General features: G+C 35.9%; 1 protein-coding gene across 12 annotated transcripts in view; it reads left to right on the top strand.

Annotated features, from left to right (window-relative positions):
- Positions 1-16,699, top strand: part of FIP1L1 (factor interacting with PAPOLA and CPSF1) — a 75,389-nt gene that overhangs the window by 19,386 nt on the left and 39,304 nt on the right. For 6 of the 12 annotated variants that reach the window (XM_010369020.2, XM_010369018.2, XM_010369017.2 and 3 more), the window contains 2 exons: positions 3,971-4,080; positions 12,657-12,764. In XM_010369020.2, the coding sequence (XP_010367322.2) occupies positions 3,971-4,080; positions 12,657-12,764 (218 nt within the window). The remainder of the gene's footprint in view (positions 1-3,970; positions 4,081-12,656; positions 12,765-16,699) is intronic. The other 6 variants (XM_010369029.2, XM_010369028.2, XM_010369027.2 and 3 more) reach the window with 1 other exon arrangement.

Here is a 16,699-nt window from a genome sequence, read left to right as displayed (position 1 = left end):
TTTGATTTCCTGTTTATATATCTCAGCATCACAGGGATGAAAAGCACCTCAACAAATCCTATTAGAATAATGAGCACTCATCTTGTGGATATAGATATCACCCTGAGTAGGACTTCATTGGCATAACTATATTTTATGATTTTTTTTGTCTTGAGACAGAATTTTGCTCTTGTTGCCCATGCTGGAGTGCAATGGTACAATCTTGGCTCACTGCAGCCTCCACCTCCTGGGTTCAAGTGATTCTTCTGCCTCAGCCTCCCAAGTAGCTGGGATTACAGGTGTATACCACCACATCTGGATGTTTTTGTATTTTTAGTAGAGACAGGGTTTCACCGTGTTGGCCGGGCTGGTCTCGAACTCCTGACCTCAGGTGATCCACCTGCCTTGGCCTCCTGAAGTGCTGGGATTACAGGTGTGAGCCACTGTACCCTGCCATAACTGTATTTTAGATGTTAACTTTAAGTAGGCCTTTTAAAGGAATTACCTATACAAAATAATCATTGATATAACAGAACTTCAAAGGAAATAAAACATCGGCTTCTTATAATTAGAATTACATGGTGAGAAGAAGATTCAAAAACAAATGTTTCCATGTTGAGACAAAATGAACTACAATTTGAATCTTTTTTTTTCCCAAGACAGAGTCTTGCTGTCACCCAAGCTAGATAAAGTGCAGTGGCGTGATCTTGACTCACTGCAACCTCCGCCTCGCGGGTTCAAGCAATTCTCCTGCCTCAGCCTCCCGAGTAACTGGATTACAGGTGCCTGCCACCACTCACAGCTAATTTTTTTAGTTTTAGTAGAGATGGGGTTTCACCATGTTGGCCAGGCTGGTCTCAAACTCCTGACCTCGTGATCCGCCCACCTCGGCCTCCCAGAGTGCTGGGATTACAGGCGTGAGCCACCATGCTCGGCCTACAATTAGAATTGTATGCTTTCTTTTACAACCTCAAATGGATATTGCTCATAAAATTAAAAAATCATGCTTTCATAAACATTAAAGCCATCATAAAATTAGTGGCAATTAATAGCTTCTTTCTTAGTCTCTCTGTATAAATAACCAGTGAACCATTTATTTTCTCCCTGTTGTGCAAAGCCAAATGGTCAGTGCAGTTGATTTCAGATTGAGCATTTTTTTAACTAAATTATTGAAGCATACACAGACTTAATACTTTCGGAGAATTATAGGAGTATGAAAGGAAAATTTTGAAATCTGCAGTTTTTACCACCAGAGAGTTCTAAGACATTAAAAGGTATTTTTCTTTTTAACCAATGAAAGAATATTTATGTGCCGAAAAAGATGAGATATTTTTGTTATGGAAGCAAGTGATTGTGCCTCAGACTAGAATCCTTTTGAATTCATGTTTTTTTCCCTGTGAAGAGAAACCAGGAAGAAGAAAATCCTGTGACACTAATACATCATCCCAGGTGTTGTCAAAGGATTCCTTTTTGTATGGGAACTTATAAGCAATCACACTGTTGCCGTAATGAGATTCTTTTGGGTGGTTGAGTAACTTTCCTTCATTCCTCTTCTTCTGGTAGACTCAGTAAAGTTAGCTAGAGAGATCAGTGATCACTAGAGAGTGAGCTGTGTGGTAGAGCTTGGATCCAAGTGGTCCAAACACAGTTTTATTCTTATCCCCTCTCAGGGGAAGGATACTTATGAATGGAGTGGCATGCATCTTCACTGAAAGCAGTGTGTCTGTGCTGTTTTCTTCTCATGCCCAAATTAGGTAGTCTCTATCTGTTGATAAAAAGGCTCATAATAAAAATAAAAAATGCAAAAAGGAATTGTTGAAATCTCATTTCTCTGTCACACAAAAGTGAAGTGACAGCTTTCAGTGTAAACCAAACAATCTGTAAATAGTCTGGAATATCTGTGTGACTCTCTTTACAAATGACAAACCTCACAGTACTGCCAGCTGTGTTTTCCAGGAAGTTTACTGATGGCAGATTGGAATCTGGCATATATATTGTAAAGGTAAAGTTGACATATTGGGTGTTGATATGTATTAGATAATTTCTATGGTTTTTTTCCTTGAGCAGCAGCTCAGTAGATGATGGTGCTGTTTATTTATATGGGGAAGATTTGTAGAGGATCAGATTAGGGGAAATTAGTAGTTTTGTTTTGGCCATGGTAACTTTGAGATGTCTGTTAGACGTGAAAGAAGTTACATAGAAATTACTGGTGGTCAGGGGAGCAGTTGGGGACAATAGTGTCAACTCTGAATATTCTTTGACATCCCCAGGCAGAACAATGCATTTCTTTTTGTGTTACTATAACATCTTTTATCTCTTAGATTTTTTTCATGATATTTATTATATTGCTCTGATTATTGGTGTGTTTGTTTTTTCCTAAGGTCCAGGATCCTGTTGTGTTTCTCTCTATCAGCTTCTGGTATATAATAGATATTCAATAAATGATGAATGAATAATGTTTACATTCTGTCACCAGATCCTGTCAGTTTTACCTGTCAGGTATCTGTCAAGTCCATTTCTTTCTGTTTCCATTGCGTTAGTGCTGATTCTCATCATCTCATTAGAATCAGGGCATTTAAAAAAAATTATTTTAAGTGGTAGAACTCATTTTCAAATAAACTAAATGTAAAATCCTCATTGTATGAGGCTATCAATTAGGGATTGGTTTGGACACTATTAATAAGAGATCTATCTGACTATAATGGCCTAAGTGTAAAAGAGTTTCTTTTTCTCACACAATGATTAGTTGGGAGGTAGATGATTTTGGAATCGAATTGGTAGTTCAGATATATCAGTCAAAATGTCTTGAGATTCTCTTGGCTTTTACCTCATGGGAAAGGAGAGCGATGCTGAATTTAAGTGGAGCAGGGAATTTAAATAGAACATAAAATATGCTGTGATATTATTTAAGTGTAAGGAAACTTGAATTTAATTTGTTTAAATTGAATAGTTTGATGATAATTTTAAGATAAAAAGATGAGTATAAAAGCAGAAGAGCATAAAGAAGTCATTTCAGCAGTCTAGAGGAATGTGACTGGGCCACAATCAAAGTCTCTAATAAGAGCAGAAAGGATAGGCAAATCTTGGAGAAATTACAGAGTAAGTAGATCACTGGTTTTGAAATTAATATTAAGAGGGAGAAGGCTGGGCGTGATGGCTCACACCTATAATCCCAGCACTTTAGGAGGCAGAGGTGGGCAGATCACTTGAGGACAGGAGTTTGAGACCATCCTGGCCAACATGGTGAAATCCTGTCTCTGCTAAAAATACAAAACTTAGCCAGGCATCGTGGTGCACACCTGTAATCCCAGCTACTTGGGAGGCTGAGGCAAGAGAATTACTTTAACCTGGGAGGTGGAGGCTTCAGTGAGCCGTCATTCCACCACTGTACTCCAGCCTGGGCGACAGAGTGAGGAGAGGTATTAAGACAGGTGATTGACTTCAAGCTTTTAAGCCTACTGAACTGGCAGGATGATGGTACTTTTAATGGTGATGGGAGAAATTGTATGGATGTACAGTAGCAGATTATTCACATTTGTGTTACAGGAAATCACAGTCTGAATAGAAAATGGTCAGAATGGGTAAAATGGTCACCTGTTGTTTTCTTAGAATAAGGGTGGTGAACACAGAATGGGAAAATTCTTCAAGGCCTTTCTTGAATTTGAAACATGAAGTCATAACCAAGTATCTGGGACCTATTTGTGGTGATCTGCGAGAATTTATGAAAGTGCCAAAGAATTACAGTTTGTTCTGCTTCTAAGTGTGATTAATGTGAACTTTTTGATAGTTGGAACATTTTGATCCCATGCTCCGTTTGGTGCCTTTCACCTAATACTATTCTAAAATAGACTATTTTTAATAAATATTCAGCAAAGAAACATTCTTAGTGTTTAACTTCAAATTAAATGTTGTAAACTTATTTCAACATCTAAAGTCCATTATGTTTGAGTTTTCTATTAAATTAAACAAGCTAATAACCTTTTTTTTTAAGGTACAGCAGGGAAGAACTGGAAATTCAGAGAAAGAAACAGCCCTTCCATCTACAAAAGCTGAGTTTACTTCTCCTCCTTCTTTATTCAAGACTGGGCTCCCACCAAGCAGGTTAGTTATGTAGTTGTAACTCAATTATTGTACGACATTGGTATCTTTACATTGTGTTTGTGTTATATTAAGTATAAAGGCTCTGAATGTTCTACCAAAAAACTGGAACATTCTACTTTGTTTTAGTACAAAATGAATTCTTCACAAGAAACTTCTTGATGTTTTTCCATCTAAAAAGCCTAGATAAGCAAGAAGTGAAGTGTGGTATATAGTTATGTATATGTATAAAGAAACAATCTTACATTCAAGAGAGGTGGTAACAATAGTATTCGCTGTTTTCTGTGCTCACTATTCTTACATAAAGAATTATTGGACTTCTAAGTCTAGATCTATTGGCCTGAAGGTCTTTTGCTAATTTTAGTGAAAGAGGCTATTGAAATTTCAGCTTGGAAAATCTTTAAAATTGGAACCATTTTTGTTGTGCTTTGGTTTGATATGATAAACCTCATATGTTCCAGAAGGTATCAGAGATAAGAGGCAAACATGCTAAAAAATGTCTTTTTTAACTTAAATGTGACAAATGGTTACCCTATTATGCCATTACCAGGAAACTGGTAAAGGATAGTAGGCTAAGACTGGCGAAGTTTGAGGTTAGTAGTTTAATCTTGCACCAGATAAGATGACTAAAGTCTGGGCCTGAAACAAATTAATAACCCAAGTATTACTAGTTCTCGGCCAGATCACTTACCTTTTGTGTTGCTTGTTTAACTTTATTTTATATAGTTTTCTGTTTTTGTTATTCTGCAGTTTTGTATTGTTATGAGAGATATTTTAGAATAATCTAATGCAGGAAGAGACCTTACAGTGGCATCTAGTCTAGCTCTAAGATAAAGATTCTTGAAGCTTTCAGCCAAAATTAAATGTTATAAAGTAATCCAGGATTTTTGTGAATTGTCATAGACCTAATGAAATGTGATTATTTAAACTAAATATAATCTCAAAATGTTTGGTTAAAGAATTTATGATAGCTAAGCTTTTAATATGTAGTAATATTTAATATTTTAATATGTAGTATTCTTTTGGCTTGTACATTTTTTAAGAGGTTAATTTTCATTCATTGAGTTTATGGTGTTCTGCAATATAGAGTGTTGCTAACAGCTTGGACTCTGGAGTGTCAGATTTCTGGAGTTCAGATGCTGGCTCTTCAGCTTACTAGCTGTACTATCATTGGGCAAATTCCCTAATCTTCTTATGCCTTGATTTCTTAATCTGTAAAATGTAGTAATAGTACTTCCCTCACAGTGTAGTTATATACATTCAGCGGATTCATTTATGTAAAGTGTTTTAGAACAGTGCCTGGTACCTAGAAAATACTCTAGATGTTTGCTATTATACTTAAACTATTTAAGAAACAGTAACTTTTCTGTATTTTGCCTTTTTTGTTGTTGTTGATTAGCTTTTCAAAATTTGGGCCAGATTACATAGAGCTGTGTGCCATTATAAAGACTTTGGCTTTTCCTATAAATTAAGTAAACGGGGAGTCACTGGCAGATTTTGAGCAGAGCAATGAAATCTTACTTAGATTTTTAAAGTTTCGATTTAGTCGCTTTACTAAAAACAGACTATAGAGTTACTTAGGATGAGTGAAAACAGGGAGGCCAGTTAGGAGGTTGCAGCAATTATCTAGGCAAGAGATAATGGTAACTTAGACCAAGATGATGGTGTGGAGATGCTGAGAAGTCGGATACCAGATATATTTCAGAAGGTAAGCCAATAGCCTATCTCAATGGATTGGATGTAGATTGTAGAGGAGAAAGCAGTTAAGGGTGAATCCAAGGTTTTCGTTCTGATCAACTGAACCAGAATGATGGTTTTGTCATTTACAGAGATGGAAAAGACCATAAGGAGGAGTGGTTATTGGAGGAAGAAGACCAAGAGTTCAGTGTAGAACATAATAAAAATGAGATGCCTATTGGACATGCAAGTGGGAAATTTGAGTAGGAAGTTGGCTGTATGGATCTGGAGTAGAAGGGAAGAGTATGGGTTGGAGATAATGAATTTAGGATAATCAGTGTTTACATATTATTTAAATGAAACTACAAAATGGAATAAAGAGGTAAGTACTGATGGAGAAGTGGTAAGAGACAGCCTTGGGGCACTCCCTTGTATGTCAAGAAAATAAGGATTAACTAGTAAGAGGAGAGCAATAAGGAGTAATGATGAATGAAGTAGAAAAAAAACCCACTGTATATCTTGAAAACAATGTGTTTCAAGAAGGAGAAAAGTCAGCTGTCAAATATTAAATCCAATTGATTGGTAAAGAAAATGAAGACTAAGAATGACCACTGGATTTTATTCATGGTCTTTGGTGATCCTGACCAGGATCATTTTCATTTGTATAAAATGAAGTTAAAAGACTTTGTAATGGATTCAAGAAAGAGTGGGAGGAAAAGAATTAGAAAGAAAATATGGGCACTTTTTGGAAGACTATTTTCTTTCTGTGGGACCCAGAGAAATGGGACAGTATCTGGAGGGAAATGTGGGATCAGGAGAAGTTTTTTTTCAAAACAAAAAAAAATCCAGCATATTGGCTGGGCACTGTGGCTCATGCTTGTAATCTGAGCACTTTTGGGAGGCCGAGATGGGCAGATCTGTTGAGGTCAGGAGTTTGATACCAGCCCGGCCAACGTGGCGAAACACCATCTCTACTAAAAATATAAAAATACAAAAATTGCAACACACACCTGTAGTTCAAGCTACTCAGGAGGCTGAGGCAGGAGAGTCACTTGAATCTAGGAGGTAGAGGTTGCAGTGAGCCAAGATCACGCCACTGCACTCCAGTCTTGGCGACAGAGTGAGACACTGTCTAAAAAATAATAATACTTACAGCATTTTGTATATTTATGGGAATGAGTTACTGCAGGAGAAATTGATGATGTAAGACAGGGAAGTTGTAGAGCAATGTCGTTTAATAAAGCCAAAGGAATGAGATGTAATATGCAAGTGGAGGAGTTGCCCTTAAGTAGAAGCACGGACCGTTCATTCATAAGAACAGGAGGGAAGGCAGGATACAGGGCACCAGTGCAGATGGGTAGGTGGATAATGGAATGGGAATAATTGAAAGTTCTCTTCTGTTTGCTTCCATTTTTCGCAGCAAAATAATATGCAGACTTATCTGGTGAGAGTGAGGCTGTTGGAAATAAGAGACCAGTGGAAGGTAGCATTGAGTGAGAAGAAAAGAGGTCTGAAATAGGTGTTTTTGGAGCTCTGTGAATAAACTAGGTGAAAGGAGTAGCTGGGCAGCTGGAGTGAAGTGTGGGGTCAAGAGAAGCCTTTTTTCAAGATGAGAGAATTACAGTATTTTTATATGCTGATGGGAATGAGTTAGAGTAAAAAAATGATGACACAGGGAGAGAAACTGTACAGTACTACTTCCTTATCTGGGTTTCGCTTTCCTTGGTTTCAATTACCTGTAGTATGTTACAATAAGATATTTTGAGAGAGGCCACATTCATATAACTTTTATTATAGTAGATTGTTTTTAGATTGGTGCAAAAGTAATTGCGGTTTTGGACCATGAAATTTAAATCATAACTAGGCTCAAACACATCTTTATTAATCAAAATAGAAACTATTACAATCATATTTTTTGCCAATGAGAAATAAGTTTCTTTATTCCTGTAGTGTAAAAATCCGTGCTTTGGGATTTGACAAACTCTTGGAAAGCATTTTCTGTATCCCGCTGATTGTGGAAGTGTTTTCCCTGCAAAAAGATGCTGTTGAGTTGCTTGAAGAAGTGGTAGTTGGTTGGCAGGAGGTCAGATGAATATGGTGCATGAGGCAAAAATTTGTTGTCCAATTCATTCAACTTTTGAAGCACTGGTTGTGCGACATGTGGTCGGGCATTGTTGTGGAGAATTGGGCTCTTTCTATTGACCAATGCCAGCTGCAGGCATTGCAGTTTTGGGTGCATCTCATCGATTTGCTGAGCATACTTCTTAGATGAAGCGGTTGTGCTGGTATTCAGAAAGCTGTAGTGGATTAGACTGTCAGCAGACCACCAAACAGTGACCGTGATTCTTTTCTGGTGCAAGTTTGGCTTTGGGAAGTGCTTTGGAGCTGCTTCTCTGTCCAGCCACTGAACTGGTCATCTCCAGTCATTGTATAAAATCCACTTTTCATCGCACATCACAATCCGATAGAGAAATGGTTCATCGTTGTTGCGTAGAGTAAGACAACATTTCATGAGGATGATTTTTTTGATTTTCAGTCAGCTTATGAGGCACCCACTTACTAAGCTTTTTCAGCTTTCTGATTTGCTTAAAATGCCAAAGGACCACAGAATGGTTGTTGAGTTCTTCGACAGCTTCTTATGTAGTTGTAAGAGGATCAGCTTCGATGATTGTTCTCAGTTGGTCGTTGTCAACTTCCGATGGCCAGCCAAGGTTCTCGTCTCCTTTGTAAAACTTGTGGAACTACCACTGCACTGTATGTTCATTAGCAATTCCTGGGCCAAGTGTGTTGTTGATGTTGCGGGTTGTCTCTGCTGCTTTATGACCCATTTTGAACTTGAATAAGAAAGTTACTCGAATTTGCTTTCTGTCTAACATCATTTCCATAGTCTAAACATAAAATGAACAGCAAGTAATAAGTCATTAGCAGAAAAATAAATAAATAAATAAAGCGAGAAATGCCCATTAAAATGATGTGTAACATAACCACTTATTTAAGAATGTATTCCAGTATCAAACTGCAGATCCCAACAGTTCAAAAACCGCAATTACTTTTTCACTCACCTAATATAATTGTTCTCTTTTATGTTGTTGTTAATTTCTTACTGTGTTTAATTATAAATTAAATTTTATAGGCATGTATTTATAGAAAAAACATTGTACATATTGGGTTCAGTACCATCTTCAGTTTCAGGTATCCACTGGAGGTCTTAGGATATATCCTCCACTGAGGGTCTTAGAATATATCCCCCAAGAATAAGGGGGGGACTGCTGTATATTTTCAACTTTTCTCGAGATTAATGGCCATGGGTTTAAAATGAGACAAGTCAGCTGCTTTTTGGATGTTTCTGTTACTCCTTTCAGGTATATGAGTGTTTATACAGATTAGCTAGAGTTGGATTTAACAGAAGTTGATGTATCAGGCAATTATAAAAAAGGAATAAAGGAGACAGGTACATGAGCGTTTACTTGAGAGAGTTATTGTAATGATGGGCCATTGGCTAAGAAGAGATGGAGGGCAAATATGGGTAAGGGACAGCTGAAAGGAGGTAAAGAAAGGATGGAAAAATTAGCAGGGCTTCCACTAGTAAACCAAAAATGAATAATTACCACTGCTACCTATAGAAGTTACCTACGTTGTCCATACTGTCACTTTTGTACGTAAAGGCCAGCAGCCACAACTCATTAGGGAAGTTTGTTTTCTGGACTCCATTTGATAAAAAGGATACTTTTCAGTCACTGTGAAATATTTCCCCATAACAATATATGTTTTTGTTTTATTCATTATATTTATGGAGATTGGATAGACATCTTTGAAAGTAAAATTGTATTGACTTTAGGGAGAAAACAGTAAATGTTATTCATTAAGACATAATACAGGACGCACAGTAGATGTTTGAGACTAACGAGCTGTACTACTGACCTAAGCACTGTATTTCCATTGTTGAAAATCTTAGATTGCCCTATTAGTGTATAGATGAGTATTGATATGCTTGCACAGAACTTTTAAAAATATTTTTTCATGCTTTATCAATAGAAATGCTGGGTTTCCAACTTTTTGTACTACCCAGCAAATTGGCATTGTTAAGTAAAATTTTATATTTAACATACCGGAATGCTTTGCTTAATCTTTAGAAGTTTTCATCTTAACTTTTTGTGAAATACATACATACAGAAAAGTGGCGTATCAGGAATGCACATCTTGGTTAAATTTTTACAAACTAAACATACTTTTATAAATCAGGATGTAGACAGATACGTTTTCATTACCCCCAAAAGTCCCCATTATGCCTCCTTCATGTGTTGTTGTCATTTAAAAAAAAGTTTTACTTTGACAAAAATTTAAACTTACAAAGAATTGCAAAAGAAGTACAAATAACTTCCATATACTGTTATCCAGATTTTCCAGTTAATAACATTTTGTCATATTTGCATCATAATTTCTCAAAAACATTGTTCTTACTGAGCCATTTGAATGTTAATTGTAGGCATCGTGCCCCTTTACTCTTAAGTACTTAAGCATGTATTTCCTCAGAACCAGGACATTCTGTTAGATAATCATATGGCACAGTTATCAAAGGCAGAAAATCTAATAGTGAATCAGTACTTTCATCTAATTGCAGGCCATAAATTTTGCAAGTTATCCCATTATGCTTTATGGCAATCTTTCTTCCTGGATTTAGGACTTAATCCAGTTTCTCGCATTAAATTTAACTATTTTATCTTTTTGTTTTTCTTAAATCTGGATCAGCTTCTTAGCTTTTCTTTGTATTTCTTAACACTGAATTTTAGAAGAGTACAATCTAGTTGTTGAGTAGATTGTTCTTGGGTTTGCCTGATATTTTCTCATGATTAGATTCAGGTTTTGCTTTTTGGACAGGAATACTATGTAAGTGATGATGTACTCTTCTCAGTGTGTTGGCTTGGAGATACATGATGTCAGTTTGTCATGTTATTTTATTAGTAATGATAATTCTAATGACTTCGTTGTGGTGGTGTCCTTTGGGTTTCTGCACTGCAAAGTTACTATTTTTTCCTTTGTATTTAATAAGTAATTTGTGGAAAGACTAAACCTGTTCCTCTTCAAACTTTTTAGGGATTTTAGCTCCAGTGATAATTTTTTTATTTAGTCAGTTATTATTGTAATGGCTGCAAAATAGTGATTATGTAACTCTTATTTCTCTTAACATTTATTAGTTGGCATTCTACTTCAAAAATGAGCTTTCCCACTCCACCACTTATCACTTAGACTCATAAATTCTTATTTTATGTGTGAGAAAGTATGTATGTGTGGCTTACAGATATAGCTTATTTGTATACATGGTGTTTAAACCATATGTATGATTTATATATACTGAAATTCATTTTGATGTTCAAATTGTTCCTCTTCAAAGTTGCTCCGTGACCTTTTGATATGTCTCCATCTTTTTTTTTTTAAAGGTTGTTATTATAGTTTGGCATTACCAGGATGTTCCAGGCTTATCTTGTAGTTTCCCTGTTTCTTCCTTAGAAGCAGCCATTTTCAAAGGCACTCTGATTCCTTTTAGTGGGGAATGGTAATTAAAAAACAAGTTCAGGGTGCTAGCTGTGCCCATTATACTAGGGCATCCTTATTTCCAGGCCTTTTCAGCACTCAGAGCTAGGAAAGAATTAGCATTTTCAAGATGCAATTGCCATGTGTGTTTTTTAAAATACATTTTAGTCATGAAATCATCATGTTTCTTTTACTTCCATTTGAACGTCACAGGATTCTTATTCCTATTTCCCTTTCTCTATTCCATGTTGCATCGCCTTTTTTTTTTTTTTTTTTTCCGCAAAGAACCTGGCTCCCAGAATCTTGAAATACACATATAACAGATTCAGAACTTTTACTGTTATAAGAAAACCTATTCAGTAGAGTTTAGGATTTGTTTACAGTTTTTTCTTTGTCTCTTTTTAAGCTAAGGGTATATAGTTCAAATATTGGGTTCAGAAGTTTCCTACAGAGTTGTTTTATTAATAATTTAAAATATATAATTTGGTTCACTGTGTCTGTCTGTATGCAGTTTTAGCATTTGTTTTTCCTTCCACATTCACTGATTTATTTTTTGCATACGTTAAAACATCTGACAGTTCCAAAGGCAAGAGTATCCAAAGATATATAGAAACTTGTCACACCTTTCTCTGTTTCTTTTATTCCTGTCAGAACAGATTTCATTTAGTTTCTGGTTTATTTTTCCTGTGTTTCTTTTTACATAAACAAGCAGATGCATAAACATGTATATATGTTCTGTTGCTTTGAAAGAGCATCTTATTAGTTCTGTAAAGTATTGGCAATAGTGCACATATCTGAACTTTTTATGAAGTATGTCAACAGGGATAAAATTAACTTTTTTGGGAACTTCACTTTGAAAGAGTTATTTTGAAATGGATTTTTTATAAAATAGTATAGGTTTTTATGAAACACATCAGAGTGTTGCTGTTAACTGGTCACACTAACAATACTTATATTCATTGTTGAAGAATATAGGGAAAGAAATAACCAAAATTTTGAATAAGATTTTGTAAAACTGCAAAAATTAATGTTAAGAATTCATAGAGGCACAGAAATGTATTTTTTAAATAATGTATTGTAACCTCATGTAAATCCTTAGTTCTTTTCTCATTTCTGCATTGACATCATACTATGTTGAAGAATATTTCTAAAAATATTCTAGAGTTAATAAAGTGTTGATAGCACATCTATATTTATATACTTAGTATCATTAGTACCACAGCAAGTAGTTTATATGACTTGAGAATGATACTGTAGGAACATACTAAAAGACTTTAGAAAAAGCATGTCAAGAAAAAAATAAAAAACAGAACAAGGGGGGTCAGAGACAACAATATGTAAGAAAAAACATAGAAAATTTATCTCACCAGAAACAGCACCTCTTCTCAGTCTCAGACAAGTACTGCCTCCAGAAAAGCCAATTCAAGCGTTGGGAAGTGGCAGGATCGATATGGGAGGGCCGAATCACCTGATCTAAGGTAAGGCTATTTTTAAACATTGGATACTCCCTGATGTTTAGATCATCAATGTTGTTTTGCCTTAATAGTAAGATAATAAATTTTGACTGTACCATATTTTTACCCTCCAAATTATGCTTTTTCAGGGTACAGTTATAGGTTTTTTAGTTATCTTATAAATCAAGACCCAGCACTTGTCTTGCCACCCATCTTTCTGGCCGTTTATAATATTTAATGAATTACATTGAACCATGCTAATGGATGCTCAGTAATTTTTTTTTTCCTCCTCCTTGCTGCAGGTTAATCCTTTCTCATACCACATCCCATTTAAAAAAAATTCCCAGGTGCTTTTCACTACTTATCGAATAAAACCTAACATTCTGAGCCAGTATTTACATTCGGACCCATAAAATTAGACTCTACTGAATCTTTCCAATCTTATACCCTACTATAGTGCAAAAACCTGTGATATCATTAAGTGGACATAGTAGCTGCCCTGGAATATGCTATTTCCTTTATTGTTGTTATGCTTTTGTTAATGATCTACCCTCCATTGAATTTTGGTTTGTGTTCTGAATCTTAAATTTACAAAGCATACAACCTTGAATGGATATTATAATTTCTCCGAGCCTGAAAATTGAAATAATAACTTCATCTTTAAGGGATGCAGTGAGAAGCAACTGTGTTCCAATATGAAAGTACATTACCTACAGTGATCAATCTGAGAGATTGCTTTCATAACCTGACTTCAAAATACAGACCAGAATACTTCCCTAATTTATCATTTGAGGTTTTAAATAATTATGGTATACAAGGGGTAATTTTGTTTTTGTTTTGCTTTTGTTAGAGAATTTTAAGCAATTTACCTGATTAGCTCAGTGCTATATAAATATATTTACAATTGTTTTAATTTAAAAACTTAAAAAATACAAATGTAAATTGTAATCAAGTACCTTTGATCATAGCACCTAAAAGAAAAGGGAGGAAACACTATCAAACTTTGATTTTCTTACGTTTCGTTTTCTATACAGTCCTAATTATCTATTCCACATGAGTTGTAAGTATTTCCTATTAGGAAAGAAGCTTAGTCATTCTTAAAAGTGGATATACATCTCAAAGTAATAATATCTACATTGTAAGTCTAGTAACTAATGTAGATAAAAATATATTACCTGCATTCTTAGAATAGTGTCAGTTGCATTTGTTGCTTTAGTAGGTTGAGGAAAGTTTTCATCTTACTATTTTGAAAGTACTCGTTGATTTTTTTTATCTATGTATTATGTAATATTGATTTATCTTTGTCTTTGAACACTAAAATTCTACTTGAAAAACCAATAGAAATTTCAAGAGTTATTTTAAGTAAAGGTTAGATCTGACAAGTGTAGAATTAAGTATATGAGTCTTTTCACATTCAACATCTCTGTGGAACCTAAAAGTTCATAATCGTACTAATACAATTTCTGTATAACAACTAACTTGATTATTGCATAGAGAAACACTTGGATTTATATTTAACCTGGCAGTGTGGACGGCCTATTTACTGAACCTAAAAGGGCCGGACAACAAGATCTTATAAACTTATCTTGCTATTGATAAAGAAACTTAAACTTACATCTGTTTTATTGCATAAGTATTGGACTTGGATTTTAGGTTTAGTTTTGTTAGTAACTACCTGTGTGAATTAAGGAAGGTTTCCTAACATGCCTATGCCTCCATTACCACAATTGTAACATAGTGGAGTTAGACGGTGTAATTTGGAAAGCCTCTTCAAACCTGAAATTCTTTATTTTTTGACTAGTCCCAGGTTTACAAGGGAAACTAGTCCTTGGTTTACAATGGAAAAAGAGATTTGAGAAATTAGAGAATTTGCCCAAATTCACAGCTAGTTAAGAGGCAAAACCAGAACTAGAATACCTGCTTTTCTGGCTTGTAGTACTGATAGTTCAGGCAAGTCCACTTTCATAGACAAAGGCATAGAAATGCTTAAAATAGGCCAGGCATGGTGGCTCACGCATGTAATTCCAGCACTTTGGGAGACCGAGGCAGGTGGATCACTTGAGGTCAGGAGTTCAAGACCAGCCTGTCCAACATGGTGAAACCCTGTCTCTACTAAAAATACAAAAATTAGCCAGGCGTGGTGGTGGGCATCTGTAATCCCAGATACTCAGGAGGTTGAGGTGGGATAATCACTTGAACCCGGGAGGTGGAGGTTGCGTGAGCCGAGATCACGGCCCTGCACACCAGCCTGGATGACAGAGTGAGACCCTGTCTCAAAAAAGAAAAAAAGGAATACTTAAAATATGTTACTTTCAATGTAATTTTAATCTTTATTTTTGTTTCTTTGGCTTTGTTGTTTTAACATCTGAAATTCCTTTTATATCAGCTATTTGACTTAGAATGTTTTATTTTAAATTGTTTATTTTTGGACATCAGATGGCTAATTTATAGCGAAAATATTGGTTCCCATACCTGAAAGAGATACATCTCAGTGCTTTATCTTTAGCAACTCCATCTATACCTACTTCTCTCTAAAAAAGATGCTTTGGAAACAAAAAAGGCTCCTCACTTTGACTTCGTAATTAGTCTCAAGGAATATATGTGGAAGGAAATTTGAGGCTGTATTTTCATTATGTGTTTTGTGCTTTAGAAAATTCCAAAAATAGGCTGGGTGTGGTGGCTTATGCCTGTAATCCCAGCACTTCGGGAGGCCAAGGCAGGTGGATCACCTGAGGTCGGGAGTTGGAGACCAGCCTGACCAACATGGAGAAACCTCGTCTCTACTAAAAATACAAAAATAAACTGGGCCTGGTGGCACTTGCCTGTAATCCCAGCTATTCTAGAGGCTGAGGCAGGAGAATCACTTGAACTGGGGAGGCAGAGGTTGCAGTGAGCTGAGACTGCGCCGTTGCACTCCAGCCTGGGCAACAAGAGTGAAACTCTGTCTCGAAAAGAAAAGAAAAGAAAATTCCAAAAACAGATAACCTGGATAAAAGCTACTTTTTCTGTTTTGAAACACACGCACACACACACACACCTCGTGCTCTCTCTCTCTCTCTCCCCCCCGCCCCCTCTCCCTCTCTCCCTACCCCCCACCTCTCTCTCTTTCTCAGGCTACTTTTCCTCTTAAAACACACACACACACTCTCTCATTGTCACTCTCTGGTAGTGTAAGAAAAACTAGATTCCAGCTCTTGTAGTTAATGTAACTGACAAGTGTGGAGTTTGAGGCATTGCTTAAATGTTTGTAAAGAACAAGTAAATAATGATTAAGATCTTTTTCGTAAGTTATTATATTTGGGCTGGGCGCTATGGCTCATTGCCTGTAATCCTGGCACTTTGGGAGGCTAAGGTGGGTGGATCACTTGAGCTCAGGAGTTTGAGACCAGCATAGGCAATATGGCAAAACCCCGACTCTACCAAAAATACAAAAATTAGTTGGGCATGGTGGTGTGCACCTGTGGACCCAGCTACTTGGGAGTATAAAGTGGGAGGATTACTGGACAGGTGAGGCTGCAGTGAGCTGTGATCGTGCGACTGCATTCCAGCATGGGTGACGGAGCAAGACCTGGTCTCTAAATAAATACATACATAAATAACATTTACTATATTTGAAGTTGTGGCCTTATCATATGCTAGTGACTATTAATTTGCATAATATAGTGTTTTTCCAACTTTAACAGTATTCTTCAAGCCAAATTTATAAGTGTTTTTCAAACTATAACAATATTCTTCAAGCTAAATCTGTCTGTATTAACAATGGCATTTTATTGGTATAAGTTTGCTTTATAAATTCAAATTTTAACTCTTGTGAAACTAATTAGAAGAATGAAGAACTTTTAGTGAGTGCAGGAAATTGAAACTGGTAGTATGGATAATTGCTGTAAACATATCCTAATGCACAGTTCGTTTTTTTGTTTTGTTTCTATTTTATGTTACCAAGTTCTGTTCCTCTTAAT

This window comes from Rhinopithecus roxellana, chromosome 2, assembly GCF_007565055.1.
Source record: "Rhinopithecus roxellana isolate Shanxi Qingling chromosome 2, ASM756505v1, whole genome shotgun sequence".
Classification (NCBI taxonomy): domain Eukaryota; kingdom Metazoa; phylum Chordata; class Mammalia; order Primates; family Cercopithecidae; genus Rhinopithecus; species Rhinopithecus roxellana.
The sequence above is the reverse complement of the archived record's forward strand: the minus strand, read 5'-3'. Positions and strand labels throughout refer to the sequence as shown.